At 32.4% G+C, this 16476-nt stretch overlaps 1 protein-coding gene and 2 long non-coding RNA genes across 5 annotated transcripts in view; 1 reads left to right on the top strand and 2 right to left on the bottom strand.

Moving 5' to 3' along the window:
* Window positions 1-15648, top strand: part of LOC110267477 — a 23231-nt gene extending 7583 nt beyond the window's left edge. Inside the window, exons 3-4 of one of the 2 annotated variants that reach the window (XR_002355188.1) lie at window positions 10870-10918; window positions 15094-15648. This is a non-coding gene — a long non-coding RNA (uncharacterized LOC110267477). Of the gene's footprint in view, window positions 1-10869; window positions 11308-15093 lie in introns of those variants that run through there. The other variant, XR_002355187.1, reaches the window with a different exon arrangement.
* LOC110267478 lies at window positions 2864-3998 on the bottom strand. The gene is made up of 2 exons (XR_002355190.1): window positions 3422-3998; window positions 2864-3288 (listed from the first exon to the last, which is right to left on the bottom strand). It is a non-coding gene; the product is annotated as an uncharacterized LOC110267478 (long non-coding RNA).
* Window positions 11016-13296, bottom strand: LOC107623611 (replication protein A 70 kDa DNA-binding subunit B-like). 2 transcript variants are annotated; one of them, XM_016325942.2, is made up of 7 exons: window positions 12736-13296; window positions 12375-12645; window positions 12176-12275; window positions 11780-12088; window positions 11561-11696; window positions 11315-11478; window positions 11016-11169 (listed from the first exon to the last, which is right to left on the bottom strand). In XM_016325942.2, exons 4-7 carry the CDS (start codon window positions 11893-11895, stop codon window positions 11034-11036), a joined length of 552 nt encoding a protein of 183 aa, XP_016181428.1. In that variant the 5' UTR covers window positions 11896-12088; window positions 12176-12275; window positions 12375-12645; window positions 12736-13296; the 3' UTR covers window positions 11016-11033. The 2 variants fall into 2 exon arrangements, with proteins under 2 accessions (XP_016181428.1, XP_020968768.1); XM_021113109.1 differs by lacking the exons at window positions 11016-11169; window positions 11315-11478; window positions 11561-11696 and having other exon boundaries at window positions 11964-12088.

The following is a 16476-nucleotide window of genomic DNA, read 5'->3' on the forward strand; positions in this document are numbered from 1 at the left end:
AAGCAAGCAACCATGATTTCTTGATATATTATACATTTTTTAGGTTTAATTATTCTGTTGGTCCCTATAATTTCATGGAATTTTTAATTAGGTCTCTATACTTTTTTTCTTTTTAATTGGGTCCCTGCACCAATTTTTTTTTCAATTAAGTCCCTCTTATTAGTAATTGGCTTAATTTTATAGGGACCCAACTAAAAAAAAAAGAATTGGTACATGGACCTAAATAAAAGGGAAAAAAGTGTAGGGACCCAATTAAAAAAGAAATTTGTTGCAAGGACTCAATTAAAAGAAAAAAAAAAGTATAGGAACCTAATTGAAAATTTTGCGAAACTATAGGGACCAGCAGAGTAATTAAACCTATTTTTTAATATTGTTATATAAATATTTTAGTTAAATTGTCATTTTAGTTGTTCTATTCTCACAACGCTTTTTATTCTTTCTGTGTTGTGTTTAACTTTTTTCTTATAACCTCTTTTTAGTCTTTTTATTTTATTCAGGTTACTTTGTACCTTTAATAGTAATTAATATTATTTGTCTTTAATACATATAAATTGGTTAATCAAATATAAATCATCCTCTTTTTTTTATTTAAAAAAATGGTATAATTCACACTTGATATATTATATAGCTTTTAATACTGCTATATAAACATTTTAGTTAGATTGTCAAATTAGTTTTCTATTCTCACATCGCTTTTTATTTTCTTTTTGTAGTGTTTAACCTGACTTTTTTTAAACCTCTTTTTAGTCTTTTTTTTTCTTATAAAAGTTACTTTATATGTTATTAGTAATTAATATTATTTCTCTGAAAGACATATAAATTAGTTAATTATAGATCATTCTCTCTTTCTAGTTCAAGAGATGGTACAATTAATTCTTGATATATTATATATTTTTTAATACTACTATATAAATATTTTGATTAAATTGTCATTTTAGTTTTTCTATTCTCACAACACTTTTTATTTTATCTATGTAATGTTGATTCCAACTTTTTTTTACCTCTTTTTAGTCCCTTTTTTTTTTATTAAAGTTACTTTATATCTTCAATAGTAATTAATATTATTTGTCTTGAATACAATAAATTGGTTACTCAAACATAAATCATCCTCTCTTTTTTATTTCAAGAAATGTAACAATTTACTCTCGATATATTATATAATTTTTAAAACTGCTATATAAAAAATTTAGTTAAATTGTCATTTTGGTTTTTGCCGATGATATCGTCCTTATGGGAGAGTCGAGGGAAGACCTAAACAAGAAGTTGGAGTTATGGAGAGAAGCTCTAGAAGTATATGGTCTGCGCATAAGCTGTAGCAAGACAGAATATATGGAATGTAAATTCAGTTTGAGAAGGGAAAACCCCAATATAGAGGTAAAGATTGGAGAAAACATCCTACAAAAAGTTAAAAGTTTTAAGTATCTTGGGTGCATCATACAGGATAATGGAGAGATTGAGGATCCAAGCAGGTTGGTCAAAATGGCGGAGTGCATCTGGTTTTATATGCGACAAAAAAGTGCCTTTAAAACTTAAAGGTAAATTCTATCGCACCGCTATAAGACCGGCTATGCTGTATGGTACGGAGTGTTGGGCGGCTAAAGGGGAGCACGAACATAAGCTGAGTGTGGCAGAGATGAAGATGTTGAGATGGATGTGTGGTCATACGCGATTGGATAAAATAAGGAATGAAGATATAAGGGAGAGAGTTGGAGTAGCACCCATTGTGGAAAAAATGGTTGAATCGCGTCTCAGGTGGTTTGGACATGTGAGAAGAAGACCGATAGAACATCCAGTCAGGAGGGTGGATGAGATGGAAGATGGACAAAGGGCGAAAGGCAGAGGAAGACCTAAGAAGACCATCCATGAGGTGGTCAAACGAGATCTACATGTAAACGGTCTCTCTGTAGACATGATACATGACAGAGCACAATGGCGTCGTTTGATTCATGTAGCCGACCCCACTTAGTGGGACAAGGCTTTGTTGTTGTTGTTGTTGTTGTTGTTGTTGTTGTTGTATATCCCTTTTTATTCTTTCCGTGTAGTGTTTAACCTTACTTTTTTTTACCTTTTTTTAGTGTTTTTTTTTTTTTTATAAAAGTAACTTTGTATCTTTAATAGTAATTAATAATATTTTAAGATCAATACATATAAATTGGTCAATCAAATATAAACCATTCTCTCTTTTAGTTCAAGGAATGGTACAATTAATTCTTGATATATGATATAGTTTTATAATATTGATGTTTAATTTGGTCAAATTGTTATTTTAATTTTTTTATTTTCACATCGTTTTTTATTCTTTTTGTGTGTTTAACCTTATTTTTTTAATCTTGTTTTAGTCTCTTCCTTTTATAGTAAAAGTTACTTCATATATTTAATAGTAATTAATATTATTTTTCTTTAATACATATAAATTGGTTAGTCAAATATAAATCATTCTCACTTTATTTTATTCTTATAAGTTGCATGAATAGTTACTTTTAAGTTTTAATTTATAGATGTAACCAATTAGTTACTTTACTTAAGTAATTTTTTAAGCAAAAATAATTTTTAAATTAACTTAATAGAAATAGATTTAATATTAGTTCTGAAGTCTTTTTTAGTTCATTCCTTTCATAGATATCACATTCAATTTACTTTGCACAACGCGCTGGTCTAACTCTAGTTTAAACATTGTACCTCGTTTGTCTTTTGTGTTTCGTATTGCTCCACCTTTGTTGGCCGATTTGTGTTTTTCTCCACCTGTATAATTATTAAGATACAATCAGATAGGCAACGATCCACTTATCTAACTTTGTTAATACTACCTCGTATTACAAATATCTGAGATAAATAATATTAGTTAGATGGAAATGATTGTGGATATAAATTCTTATTAATCCTCTAAACTAAAAAAACACACTACATACACAAAATACACCGCACCTTGGCCATGGTTTGAGATTTCAGGGGTCCTTCTTGTGTCCATTATTTGCCTTCGATACCTTCTAGCCAATCTTGTTAAATCTATTTGGAGGATTATCAATAAGTACACACAAAAAAGTTCATTTTAGGATACCGTTTTTATTACTTATCTTAAGAACCATAATGAATTGTAACATTATACCTTTATCAACTTGAATATGCTTAATAATATCCTGATTATTAGCAGCTCCACTCTTATTTATCCATATAACATGTAACAACTTTCATTCGAGTTAACTATGTAATTAATCCAAAATCTTTTGATACCTTCCATTGATGTAACATTGGTGATTTGTGTGGTGAATGTGATCGCTGAAATGGTTCCTGCAACCATTAGTAAACCCTTGTAAATATATGGATCCTTTCACTGCATAGTTATAGTAATCAGCATTTTCCAAGCTCTATCATCAACATGACTACTGTGGTGCTTTTATTTAAATACATAGTTAAGCTATACCTTTTTGGTTCTGTGATACTATAGTTTCCTTTTTCTTCTTAAGTAACTTGAGTGCTCTTTCAAGTCTCGCGTGCCTTGCTGACTCTGTATAAATCTCTTTAATTTTGATATCAGTTTATAGGGATAGCTATCTATTAAATATATGTGAGTTTTATTACTGTAGCGTTACCTTTTGATAGTGGGCTTAGTGTCGATTGGCTTGCTGACGAAATTGTTCCAGAAACATTACTCTTAACCTGGTTTTGACGACAATGAGTACTTTCTTCTTGATTTATATCTATCTGGTCAACCACATTATTGTTATTATGATTTTCCTTATCCTCTGAATAGGAAGTTGATTGTTTAACTTCCCAAGCATTTACAGTACCTTCAACAACCACAAAGTATTCCAATGAGTTATACATGTGGTGGCAACTAATAGTGACTATTATATATAAAATTGAATACCTAGTGCCCTGGATGCCAACACTTGACTCAATCCATCAGTGGCAGTGCTTATATTGTCTTTACTACAACCTATATAATTTAATTTTTAATCATATAAGTCAATTAATTCAACATTCTTAAATCAAATGAATTTTTGTTACCACCAAAGTTATAACATATGATATAGAGTATTTTTCTATTATTCTTAAAATTTAAAAATCCTTGCTATTATTCTCATGTAACGTATTATGTTGCCCCTAATTTTAAAGAATGATATTACTTCAGATAATATAACTTCAGATTCTGGTTAGATTACCTTGAGGCAAAGCAAATTCCATACGCTTCCTCTTCTTAGCTATCTTGAATGCTCTTTCCATCCTAGCAAGCTTTGCATCATCTAGTAATAAAATTCATCTCTATTGTTACATGTATAATCATGGGACTCATCTGTTGCAAAACCTTGGTTTATGCTCATTACCTTTTGATGGAGTAACCTGACACACCGTATTGTATTCCAACAATGATGAATCCTCTGTTGTCAGAATTTCTTGACAACCATTAATGTCTGTGGGCTGTGCAACATCACTTGTTGTTCTAAAACTTCTGGTTCTGCTGGTATCTAAAATTATATGTGGTTGTTCCTCTAAACTTGTAAGGCCGAGGGAAACCAATCCTGCATTTATTGATTAAATAGTTAGAATTTCACCTATATTATCCAAAAAACGGTATCTATTCTTTACAATAAAATTCGTTATGCACTTGTATGAATTTAAACGGTTCTAACCTGGAGGTGGGATGCCCTTGGTTTCTTTTTGTTGAGTTTTTTCGTAAGCTAAAGAGCTACTACCTTCCCTCTTTGTGAGCCTTAACCACTTGTTGATGCAGTACTCATCGACCTTCCTCTTATTCCTGAAACCACCGATCCTTTCGTCTACTGCAAAGTTAATAGGTTGAATTTAACATTAAATACTAATACCATTATTCTTCTGAGCAGATCTATGTTCCCTTCATGGTTAAACTGAAAAAATAACCTCCAAACCCGGTAGTTGTAATACACATACATTTGCCCATGACCTATATTCTATCTTAAAAAAAATTAGCAAAATACTTATCTGTTTAGATTTAAAAGTTGGCATGTCAATTTACCTTGAATATTGTTTCTTGTATTGAACCAGATTTCTGCAATTGGGGTCCTTCCATTGAAAATAACTGCACATTGTTCACTTGAAGATTGGACAGAGTTCTCATTCTCGTCCATCTTTGGTGCTCTCTCCACCATATCAATGATGAATAGATAAGTATAAAATGTCTTATGTCGTAGTTAATGTTCATCCATACCATGAAGATCTATTTTCTTACTTGAATAGGAGTTTTGATAGCTAACCATTCATGTGGTGCCTTTCACTTAATTGTCCTTCGGGTTCCTTGTTCAAGCTTAGATTAGTCAACTCAGAATTTTCATTATGTGTTTTGTCTAAGGCCTATTGCAATGTGACTCATATATTTGATGGTCATTCAAACACATTTATTCTACCAAACTCTCAAATTAACTAACATTTCTTATTTTTTACATTTAGTTCATCATAAATTAACTCGTCTACATTGACTGTTTTATTTAATTTTTCCCCCTTTCCAAAAGTTTGATTGATAAAACATGTTATATTTTATCAATAAGAGCATAGAATAACTTTAAAATAACTTTGAAACACAATACTTTGATAACATTTTATGTCGCAAGAGAATTTAGGAAATCAAGTTGCTACAATCTATCTTGAAATCAATATGTGATCCACTTTCAATTGGCATCTAGCAATTAATAGCACTAAGTAAATATGTTATAGGAGTAACTATGGAGTCCTAGTCCATTTCTGATATAATTGTGTTCATTGAATATGAATGCGATTTGTTTACATGTGAGTTATAACTATGTTTTGAGTTGGGTTATGTTATCTAGTACCTATATTTTTCATTATTGCAAGTTAATGCCCGATAAATCTAAGTAATTAAATCAGTCTATTTGTCAATTTTCTTTCTCTTGAATCTTTGGTAATTCAAGCTGGGAACATATTCTTTAAGACCTTATATCAATCCATCAATAAGTGTAAAAAACTGAATTGTGCGGACAAATTTGATGCAATATAAAATTTTCAGCATCTTTATTCTGAACATTTTTTGGGTCTAATTTGTATGTCAATATGTGATCCACTTACAAATGGCATTTACCAATTTATACCATCGAGTACATAATTTTTAGGAGTAGTTATGCGATCCTGTTCCATTTTTTGGTATAATTGTGTTCATTGGATATGAGTGTGACTTGTTTGCATGCTAGTTATAACTATTTGTCAACTTCTTTTTTCTTGATCCATTTGTAACTCTAACTGGGAACATATTTTTTATGGGCTTATATTCATCCATGAAGAAGTATAAAAAATAAAAATATGTGAAAAAATTTGCTGCACTAAAAAATCTATACCATTTTAAATCTTAACATCTTTTTTGTCAAACTCAATCATGACCATGTAAATAACTCACAACTTCAGGTTAGTCAACTGTATGAAAATCCTATGATGGAGGTTTACCTTTCTTGCATTTGAAAATCAACATCCTAATGCTGAAGGCATTGTCTTTATTAAAAACCATCTAAAATTTCATAAATTGTTGTGGATTATAACTTAAAAAGCTAAGTGACAACAAACACTTTTGCATTCCAAAAACATGATATTCATAATTTACCCAATTCCTAAAAGGAAGTAACCTGATAGCTCCACTTTGAGGGGGATGGTATTGATCTAAGACTATTCTATGATATCAAGACACATAAACCATGACATACTTAGGTAGAAACTACATAAACTAAACTTGGCGACCATCAACTATAGCAGAAACATTACAACAGACAGATATATCTTAGTGATTAATCAAACTTTTTAGTTATAAACTACACCATAAAGAGTCCTTCATGGTGCAATGTGATTTTTTTCACATTCACATGTTCCTGCCAAGTGCGGTGAACCATATTCTCCCTTTTTCCTTCCATGTACTTGAGTCTTGAAATTATAACATCAGTACATTCTGTGTCATTTGAACCCCTATGACCGCTTCGAGCTTCTATGAATGATAAGATATCATTCCCAATGAACAAAGTTGGAGTGTACGGAATGCCAAATCCAGAGACCCTTACCATCTTATCCCACTGAAGATTATGGTCCCAGTCGCTTTTCAACTACCAAATCAAGACCTGCCTTGTAAACTCAACATTGTGATATGAAATGAAACATACTCCATCATTGAAGTGAGTTAAACCGTTGTAATCAGATGGGACTTGCGAGGGTATCGTAGCCTCATGAAACATCCTTTGTAGGAGATTGAACATAATTATTGATTCTGGATGGGTGAAGTTAGGACCTTCCCACCCTATCCAATAGAAGATGCCATCATTGACAACATACTTGGGCTCAATTTTCTGCACATTTATGTCGAATGTCCCGGATTGATTCCAGCATCTTTCAAAGGATGTGTACAGAGGTCATGAAAGTGTTTTCTGTGAGAAACTCTTCTTCCATATATGGAGAATCCTATACTCAACCGTGTCTTGAAGAAAGCCAAATGCATAGCTAGAAACAGCGTGCACGAGGTGCTTGATAGATTCATCTGTTGCATATCACCTCTTGCTTGTAAGAGGATTCCAAATTAGTAACCTTGAATTAAGGCCACCCATTGAGATCCTCAAGCATATATTTCCGTGATCAGAGCCGATAACGGCATAAAAACCAAATTGGTTTATATCCATCGGGACGTTGAATTGCACCTGACGGCCGTCATCCACAAAGGCTCTAATAAACCATAAAGAGTTTTGATTGCTCGGAGGATAGCCTATCCCAATGATAACACTCTTATTCCGTTCCTTGTTTTCTTTGTAGTTTTCTTTCACAAATGTTGGTGTGCAGAGCTTGAAGTTCCAAGCTCTACTTACAGTCATGCACCTACCGACCATCTTCGGGTCAGCCTTCACAAGTATTTTCCATATCAGGTCCTCATCACCAAGATGAGGAGGAGGAGTCCTCGTGGGTAGAAAATCACTCATTATTGGTATGCAAGAGTTTAAGTTTTGGCTAATAATTTTTAGGAAGATAGAATGTAGCTTCTGTTTTGCACCCACCGCTCTGTCTTTAATATTGTTTATATACAACATTATTAAGATAGTTTTGTTTGGACCATCCTTTTTTGAAATTGTATTTATGAAGTATAATTATAATCTAATTTCTCCACTGCTATGTGGGTCACATTGTGTATTGGGTTTTTCCAATGCTTCCTTTTAGCTTATACTGCTAACAGGTTACACACTTACACTTTCGTCATTTTGTTGGCACGATTACCTAAAAAAATTGCTTAATCTCTGATTGCTCACATAATATTGATAAGATTGGTAAGAAAATTGACCTACTATATTATGTTAACACTCATTACCTAGCTGATAAAGTTAAACCTCACCGCCAAAAAGTGTGATTTGCTGGGTAATAACCTTAATAAGTTAAGTAAATATGTATATGTATATTTTGGCCTCTGGCCTACTCAATGTCAAATGTAATTTCAAGTACTATTTATGGACTATTATTGATATATATTACGCTGGACACCTGTGGCTCTTTAATAGACATGCTATGCTACTTACAAATTTGTGTTTACACATAATAGTGTATAAGTGCTGACAAAGCTATACTAAATCAGATTTTTAAAATACCATTAAATAATCCTTTGATGATAATGATGTATGTAGTCTTTATCCAAGGGACATTAACCTATGTCACTTTAAAGAATACACTTTGATCAACCACTATTTGCTAAAACCATCAAGTCTTACTCCATTAGGAAATAATCCTTATCATATTTCTACCAAAGCATTCTCTACTTGATATACATTATTGACCATTAGATGTTATAATACACATTGTTTGAAATTTTTTAAACCTAGTACAATCTCCTGATTTGTTTACCCATTTTATTTGGGGATTTGAACATAAAGAAATTCATCAAATCACTTTATTTCAACCAACTACTAAAACATTAAACTTATATGATAAGCTTCGATAATAGACTGCGAAAGTGTCACTTTTTTATACTCTATGAATCTAGGCCTTTTTTATCCCTTTTTTTTTTTATAAATTTACACAAATATCAACCTTCTCCACAATGACAATTAATCAATTCATTCATACTTTCTTTTGAGAGATCCTTGGCATGTATAGCAGTTAATCTTTTTTGTGATTATTCAACTAAGACCGTATATTTTTCTTGTTGATTATTTCAAAAATCTATTGATAATACCTGTCACTTAGAATAGACTTATTTGTGGCTACATCTATCAATCTTATCATCACTTTAGTATATATATATATAGAAAGAGAGAGATATGTTAACATGAAGAATCAGCTTCTTGGCTATGTGGCTCAATTAGGCCAAATAATAGAGTAATCACACGTTCCTAAAGATCTTCACTCTTTGGTTTCTGAGATTAGTCACTTTTATGAAGATTTTCTCAATGATTTTACACCTGTTCAAGAAGTGTTAGACAATCCTCAAAGATTGATTGACTCAAAGAATGGACTTCAAGAGAAATTAAAAGTAGCAAAGGCCAAACAGGGACACTTTTTTGCTTTAATTTCTAAAGGAAAAGAAAGGGTCAATGAGATGTCAAAAGAAATCAATGAATTCGAGGTGTAACTAAAAGCCTTGCATGAGAAGAGGAATAGGTTAAAATTCACTGTGGAACGTTGAGAGGTTGAACCTATAAACATCAATAGGAAACTGGAAACTTTGGTAAAAGAGAATGAAGAGGTTACTTTAGTAAATGACAATTAACCATTTTGGTCATAGTTCCTGTTGATTTGTCATTTTGATATGAAATTTAACCATTTTGGGATATGATTCAACATATACTATATATTTTACTTTTTGACTGTGTTAAAAATTGGACACCATTACCTGTCATCTGTCTTAAATGTATTAGTGAGTATAGCTATAAGTACAAAAGTTGATATAGTGTGTATCCAAAAAATTCTTATAACCTCATTCTTGGTCTCGAGTCAATCTGTCAATTGAATTTGATCTCTTACACCTATGGCTACCTCTCTTCTTTTGCTCATCCTTACTTGCTACACGAATATCAAGCTTGTAGTAAATGACAATTAACCATTTTGGTCATAGTACTTTTAGATTTGTCATTTTGATGTTTGAAATTTAAGCATTTTGGGCTATGCTTCAACATATAGTATATATTTTACTTTTTAACTATGTTGAAAAATGAACACTGCTACCTGTCATCTATCTTAAACGTATTAGTGGCTATAGCTATAAGTACAAAAGTTGATATAGTGTGTATCTAAAAAATACTTAAAACCTCATTGATGGCCATGAGTCAATCTATCAATTAAACTTGATCTCTTTCACCTATGGCTGTCTGTCTTCTTGCCATGTGATTTCTATCTGCATGTGTTTTTTAGCTGATATAACTCTTCATCCATCAACAGGTTTGGACTTGTTAGTTTTCAAAAGAACATGTGATATGTCATAAAGATGTATTAGTTTCCTATAATTTGAAGCAAAATTTACTACAATTTAAGCTGCACATTTAAACCAATTCTTCATTCCAATTAAGGCATCGTTAAAGAGAAATCTCAGCGTGAATCCTTTCTTCTATATGTTGAAAATTTGTACTTTGTTATATCTTATGTAAATCTGCTCCACCATATCATATTTTGCTCCACCTAATTAGTCAAATTTATATATTCTGATATATCCATCACTTATTAATAAGAACACATCATATATTATTTTGTTAATAAGAATAAACCATATAAATTAAAATGCTTATTACACTAATTTTACTGAAGCAAATATCAATTTCCTGGTACAATTTTGTTACTTGTATATAAGTTATAACTTAATACTTCATCTGCTAATTATTTTTTCATCTCAAGTAATTATATACCCATTTTTTGATATTTTTGACATTTCACCAGGTATTGCCTACACCATAATACTTGTATAGATGCGTATTCTAATTATCAGGTATTGCCTATACTACAATATATCATTCTTATTATATTTCTTTGCCCGCTCAGATTAATTAAAATGTGTAGATTCAAAAATTAATATTGTGATGAACATATAAGAGAAACAAAAACTAATGAATGTTTTGAATTACTTCCTCATTCTTGATTTGCTCAGCTTGCCTCCCACAAAATTGTACCGTCTCCCTGTCCCACATCAGCAACATCAAGCTTCCTGTTCCATCATATACCATTACCTCAACCTTGAACCTGAAAGAAAATGCCAATTAAGCTCATACCAGATTCAACACTTAAACTCATTCAACACTTAAACTCATATAATACTCAACACTTATACCCAGACCAGATTCAACAGAATGACATCCACCTATTATATTTAGATTATATAACACACCTAAATGATGCGCTACCGTGAGTGTGGCCACATTTTTCACACTCATATCTGTTGCCGATTGGGGTGTCTACCTTCTTTGGACACTTTCGGCAGGATTTATAAAACCAATCATCCTTCCCAGCATTGATCGAAACAATAGTACCGGCAATCCATGTAGGTCCTTCCTGAAAACAAATTAATCGAAAAACAAAAATCATATCCAGAATGATTTTATACATCCATGGTTTTAGTATATATTATATTCACCTGCGTAGAGCTTAAAACTTCTTCAATTGTTTTGACTACGACATCCCCATTTCTTAATTCGTCTGCACCAGAACGTGGACCACGGGATGAAACTTGACTAATCCTTGCCGAATTAGATGGTTTGCTAGAAAGCCTCCTACAAAGTTATATGTTTGATTGAATAAATCTGATTAGAAATCATTTTATTGAATTGCCGACCTAATTACATGTCACACTAACCTGTTACGAAACTTTTTGACCTCATCAAGGTCAGGGTTAATACGTAACTTGGATATATCGAAATGACTTTGCACTGATGTTTTTTCTGAAACAATTTGGAGTTCGTCGTGAGTCATCAAAAACCATTATGTTTATGCAACTAATAGCCACCATATATAGATCATCTAATGGATTTAAATCATACCATTCCACCTGCTGGGTTTAAAAAACTATGCTATATCTATTAGTGGCTCCACCCTCCCTTCTTCTAGATATGGAAGTATTTGGTCGACCATATGTCCAAACAACACACAGCCAATACTATTGTTTCTGCACAGCATTCAAATAGACAAATGGTCGTTAGTTGTGTAAAAATAAGTATTTGATAAAAGCAAAACTGGTCATTTATTATCTTACTCAAGATCCTCAAGTATCACAGCCAATCTTTTTGTCTCTCTTCCTTTGCTAGTTATCAGTTGTCTTGGATCCTCTTTACCAATCACTTCCCCTATAACATCTACACGGCATTTGAAGTTAAGATGAAAACTAACAAAATGAGAAAACTCGGTGGCATTTCACATCTTGTCTTAAAAGAACTCATAAGTTATAGTATTACCTATTAGCACTGAATCTTCCAGCTTTTCGGCAGCCAGCAACTCCGGAATGGGTTTAAAGCAAAATGCTTTCAGAGGATAGCTTGGTTTAACAACAGGCTGAACCGTTGTCCTATGTGAGAAATTTATGGACCATTTATTGTTGGTTGTCCTGGTTTTCTCCTTTTTGTCCACCACAATAAAATGGGTCATGATGTACATCTTGAACTCCAGAATCTTGCCTCTCCATTTCTTGACCAAAGGTTTAGTTATTGAGGCTTGGATCCTTCCACCCTATAAACCATTCAGCCATATTGTCAACCTTTTATTGCTAAAAAACCAATAACTTTTAAAATAAAAAAAAAGAAAGTTCAACAAACTTACCTGAATATCTTGGAGAACCATCTCTATTCCATTGATATCATTTATATTAAATATATTTGGAACTTCCCAGAGGTGGACAATATAAACTTGAAAGTTCCAATCAAGTTTTCGTGCATTGACATCCATCAACTTGTCAAACACTTTTGTCATCTTTGAATTAACCAAATGTTCTAACACAACTAATATATATGAGGTTATGTATAAGCTTTTAAAACGTGTGTTTGAAAGAAATAGTTTATAAACTAATTGTAGCAACCTTATATAGGTTCTGTAAATTTTGAAACTCAGTAAAAGATTTTGCCGCGTTTGACCATGATGATCACTTTATTAATGAATCTCTGCATGGTGAAATCAAAGCCACGTGTCAATTAACAGGAACATCCACTTGTCGAGCACATGTACCACCACTTGTCAAGCAATGAACTACTTACTACATTCTTATTAATTATATATTAATAGAATAGATACGGTATAGAAAAGAGAAAATTTAAGAGGTATTTCCTCTCCCATACATATGCCATAATAATTAAAACTTAGAGAGAAATTGAAGAGAACATTCTCAGAGAGAGGCTAAGCGATTGATATCAATAGAGTAAGCATCAGATGAACATTGAGCGCTGTAAGCCCTTCTACCAATGACTGTGTTGGCAGCATCCGTTGGATGAAATGCATCCCCAAACACGTACTCTCTTCTGTTCCTGCATGCTGGTTGCAGGGGGCAGACATGTAACTCTGAAAATCATAGGAAGCAGAGTTGCTTATAATATCTTGAAACACACCATAAGTGTTGATGTAGGTGAATCTTGCATCGGGTAGTTGGTTGTTGAGTTGATCAACAAGGATTTCAATCCATTGTTGAACATTTGGTTTGCTGAATTGATCCTTTCTACACATGTTGTACCATCTCGACTATTTTGGGCCAATTCATTAGGGCTACAACCTATCTGACCTACTCCAAATAGGACAATCTTTCTTGTTCCATAGTTATACAGAATCTTCAAAAAAAAAAAACAATCTTTTATTAGTTACATGTAAACTAAAAAATATGTTAGGTAGTTACATCATAATTATTTTAAATTGCTTGCCCAAAAATAGAAAAATCTTCTAACATTTTGATGGTAAATAAGATATGAGTTCATATGGTGTTACAATTTTTGAAGAAATGAAATGAAATTAAATAGTACCAATTGCCTTCCAGTTTCTTCTCTAACTCCGCCAGCAGCTGCTGATAGGAGTGTTATTGGTTCGGTTTGGTTCGGTTTTGGACCAAAAACCAACCGAACCGATATGTTCGGTTCTTACAGATACACAACCGTTTGATTTGCTATTTTTACAACAACCGAATCGAATTAACAGCGGTTTAGTTTAGTTGATTTTTTCGGTTTTTAATTCCTAATGAGAAGAATATGTATCACAATAATTAAAGGTTTAAAATAGTCAATAAACTGAAATAATAAGAGTAAAAACATTAAAATGGTTAGGGGTTGGAGATTTTTGTTGTTAGGTTAAAGATTAAAATGGTTAAAACATTGAAATGTATGTATATCTTTGGTTCGGTTTCTATCAAGCCAACCAAAAACCGAACCAAACCGATCGATTTTGTAAAAAAAAAAAACAAAAAAAACCCAATTTTTTCAGTTTTTAAATTGGTTGTTGTAATTTTGGATTCGGTTTTACGATAATTTTCGGTCCGGTTCGATAACTTACACCCCTAGCTGCTGATGCATAGTTGACTCCTTGTTTGGTAATAAGTTACAGACGTATATTCATAGGTATCATCAATAATTAAGGTGACAAAACTGACAAGGGCATGTGTTAGTATAATTTTTATGCTGGTGCATGCACTTCAAATTCTTCTACCGAAAGGACTTCTATCTTATACTGCATATTAAATGGCACCTAACAAGCCCATGTGATTGGAATTCAATTTAAGTAACGGGTAGGCAAAGACCTTCTACTATGGTGTCAATATATATATATATATATGCATAAATAAAAAATGAACGCATGCATGCATGAAATAAAACAATAACTCAAATTTAATGATTGAAAAACTGGCCCTAACTAGATAGAAAGTCGATAAATTTATTTAAAGGTAATTAATTAGCCATGTAATAAATTAAATTATTAAAAGATGTCAAATCTTAGACAGTTCACTATAGATAGATGATATTATTATTGTGATTAGTTAATAAAGATGATTATGACAACGATAGATGACGTTAACAAGCAAGCTCATGCATGTGAAAACCAGTTAAGGCAGCTAATAAAAAGTGTGTGATTTTAATTAAGTATATGATATTCATGCAATTTAGATGACTTAGAAGTTAGAAGCAAACTCACTAATGACATCAACAGTGGTTTTGCCATTGGAGAACCTTCCAGTTGGGCCACCAAAGTCAATCCCATAAGGCTGGTAATTGGCTTTAGATTGTTGTTGTTGCCATTGTCCACCAATGAGTCCCCAAATATGAAGTAGCATGGTACATTGGTACCTGTGATGCACCTTCAACTACTTCTACTACCACCACCAGTAATGTTCGTTGCCACTATCATCTTCACAATGCACTTCATCATGAGCACCGCCCATTGAATTGAATGAAGCAACGGATAATGAAGCTAAGTCACCCATGGCAAAGTGGAAGCTTTGTTGTTTAGTTTAGATGCTATGAAATATTTGTGAGATGAGAACAACTATATATAGGAGTAGAAGAGTACCGAGTAGGCTTTATTTTATTTTATTTTTTTACAACTTTTACAGTTGAGAGTGTTAGTTAGGAACATTAAATTCGCGCGGACATAACGTGATGAAGAAATTGGAAGACAGGGGCAATCTTAGCGGTGTACCACTACCTTTTAATCAGGGACGGACGTAAGGGGCGAGTGACGGCTTCGGCCCCTACTTTTTTTAATAGTAATAAGTTATTATGTATAATTTAATTTAGTAAAAAGTATACACATATTTTTTTTACTTTAAAATATATTCTCTATCCGTATATTTTTATAATACATCTTATATTATATAATTTTTTTACATAATTTTTAATATTATATGTGTTATTGGCCCTCCATAATATCATTTTTGGATCCGTCCCTGCTTTTAATATTATATTATTCTTATCGAACTTTGCCATTATGGCAATTTTCGCGTTATTAGTAGTACTATTAGTACCTTAAACATTCATTATATATTATGTAAATGGAAAATTTTCACATATACCATTTGCTTTAATTGTACGACACAGTACCCAGTGAAATTTTCGTCTTGTTTTGTGACATGAAATTTCGGAAAGATCCCAGAAAAAGTAAGTAAAATAACCAAAAGTATAGTGAAAAAGCATCGGCTATTTGGCTGAATGTTGTTACGTGGGTTAATCGGCTACAGCTGTGAATGGCTTGGAGCTTATGGGCTTATTGGTTCGGGCAATTTCAAAATATGGAGAATAACAAAGTTGGACCAAAATTCGGATTTGGATTATGTTCAAAGTTTTTTTATATTGTTTAATGAGGACGAAGAGCTGAATAAGGGTTTGTGATTAAGGGAAAAAAGCATATGTTTCCAAAAGTAATAGGGGAAAAAAGATAAAAGGTCAAAATTTTGGTATGGTCATAAGGTGGCCAATAGGAAACAAAGATGGAGAATTTAGGCCATCGGAGATAAAGACGTGGCAAAGGAGGAAGGGAGGGGGAAGGCAAGGCAAATGATTAGGTGATTTCAAATCGTTTGTAATATCAAATGGT

The sequence above is a fragment of the Arachis ipaensis genome, chromosome B10 (assembly GCF_000816755.2).
Source record: "Arachis ipaensis cultivar K30076 chromosome B10, Araip1.1, whole genome shotgun sequence".
Taxonomy (NCBI): domain Eukaryota; kingdom Viridiplantae; phylum Streptophyta; class Magnoliopsida; order Fabales; family Fabaceae; genus Arachis; species Arachis ipaensis.

What these genes read in the sequence shown, in the direction of transcription:
- LOC107623611 (XM_021113109.1), bottom strand. Translation starts at nt 12,885, where the DNA reads ATGACAAAAGTGTTTGACAAGTTGATGGATGTCAATGCACGAAAACTT. An exon ending in TGGTTCTCCAAGATATTCAG is followed by an intron (nt 12,646 to 12,735) that starts GTAAGTTTGTTG and finishes AATGGTTTATAG; the next exon opens with GGTGGAAGGATCCAAGCCTC. An exon ending in GGAAGATTCAGTGCTAATAG is followed by an intron (nt 12,276 to 12,374) that starts GTAATACTATAA and finishes AATGCCGTGTAG; the next exon opens with ATGTTATAGGGGAAGTGATT.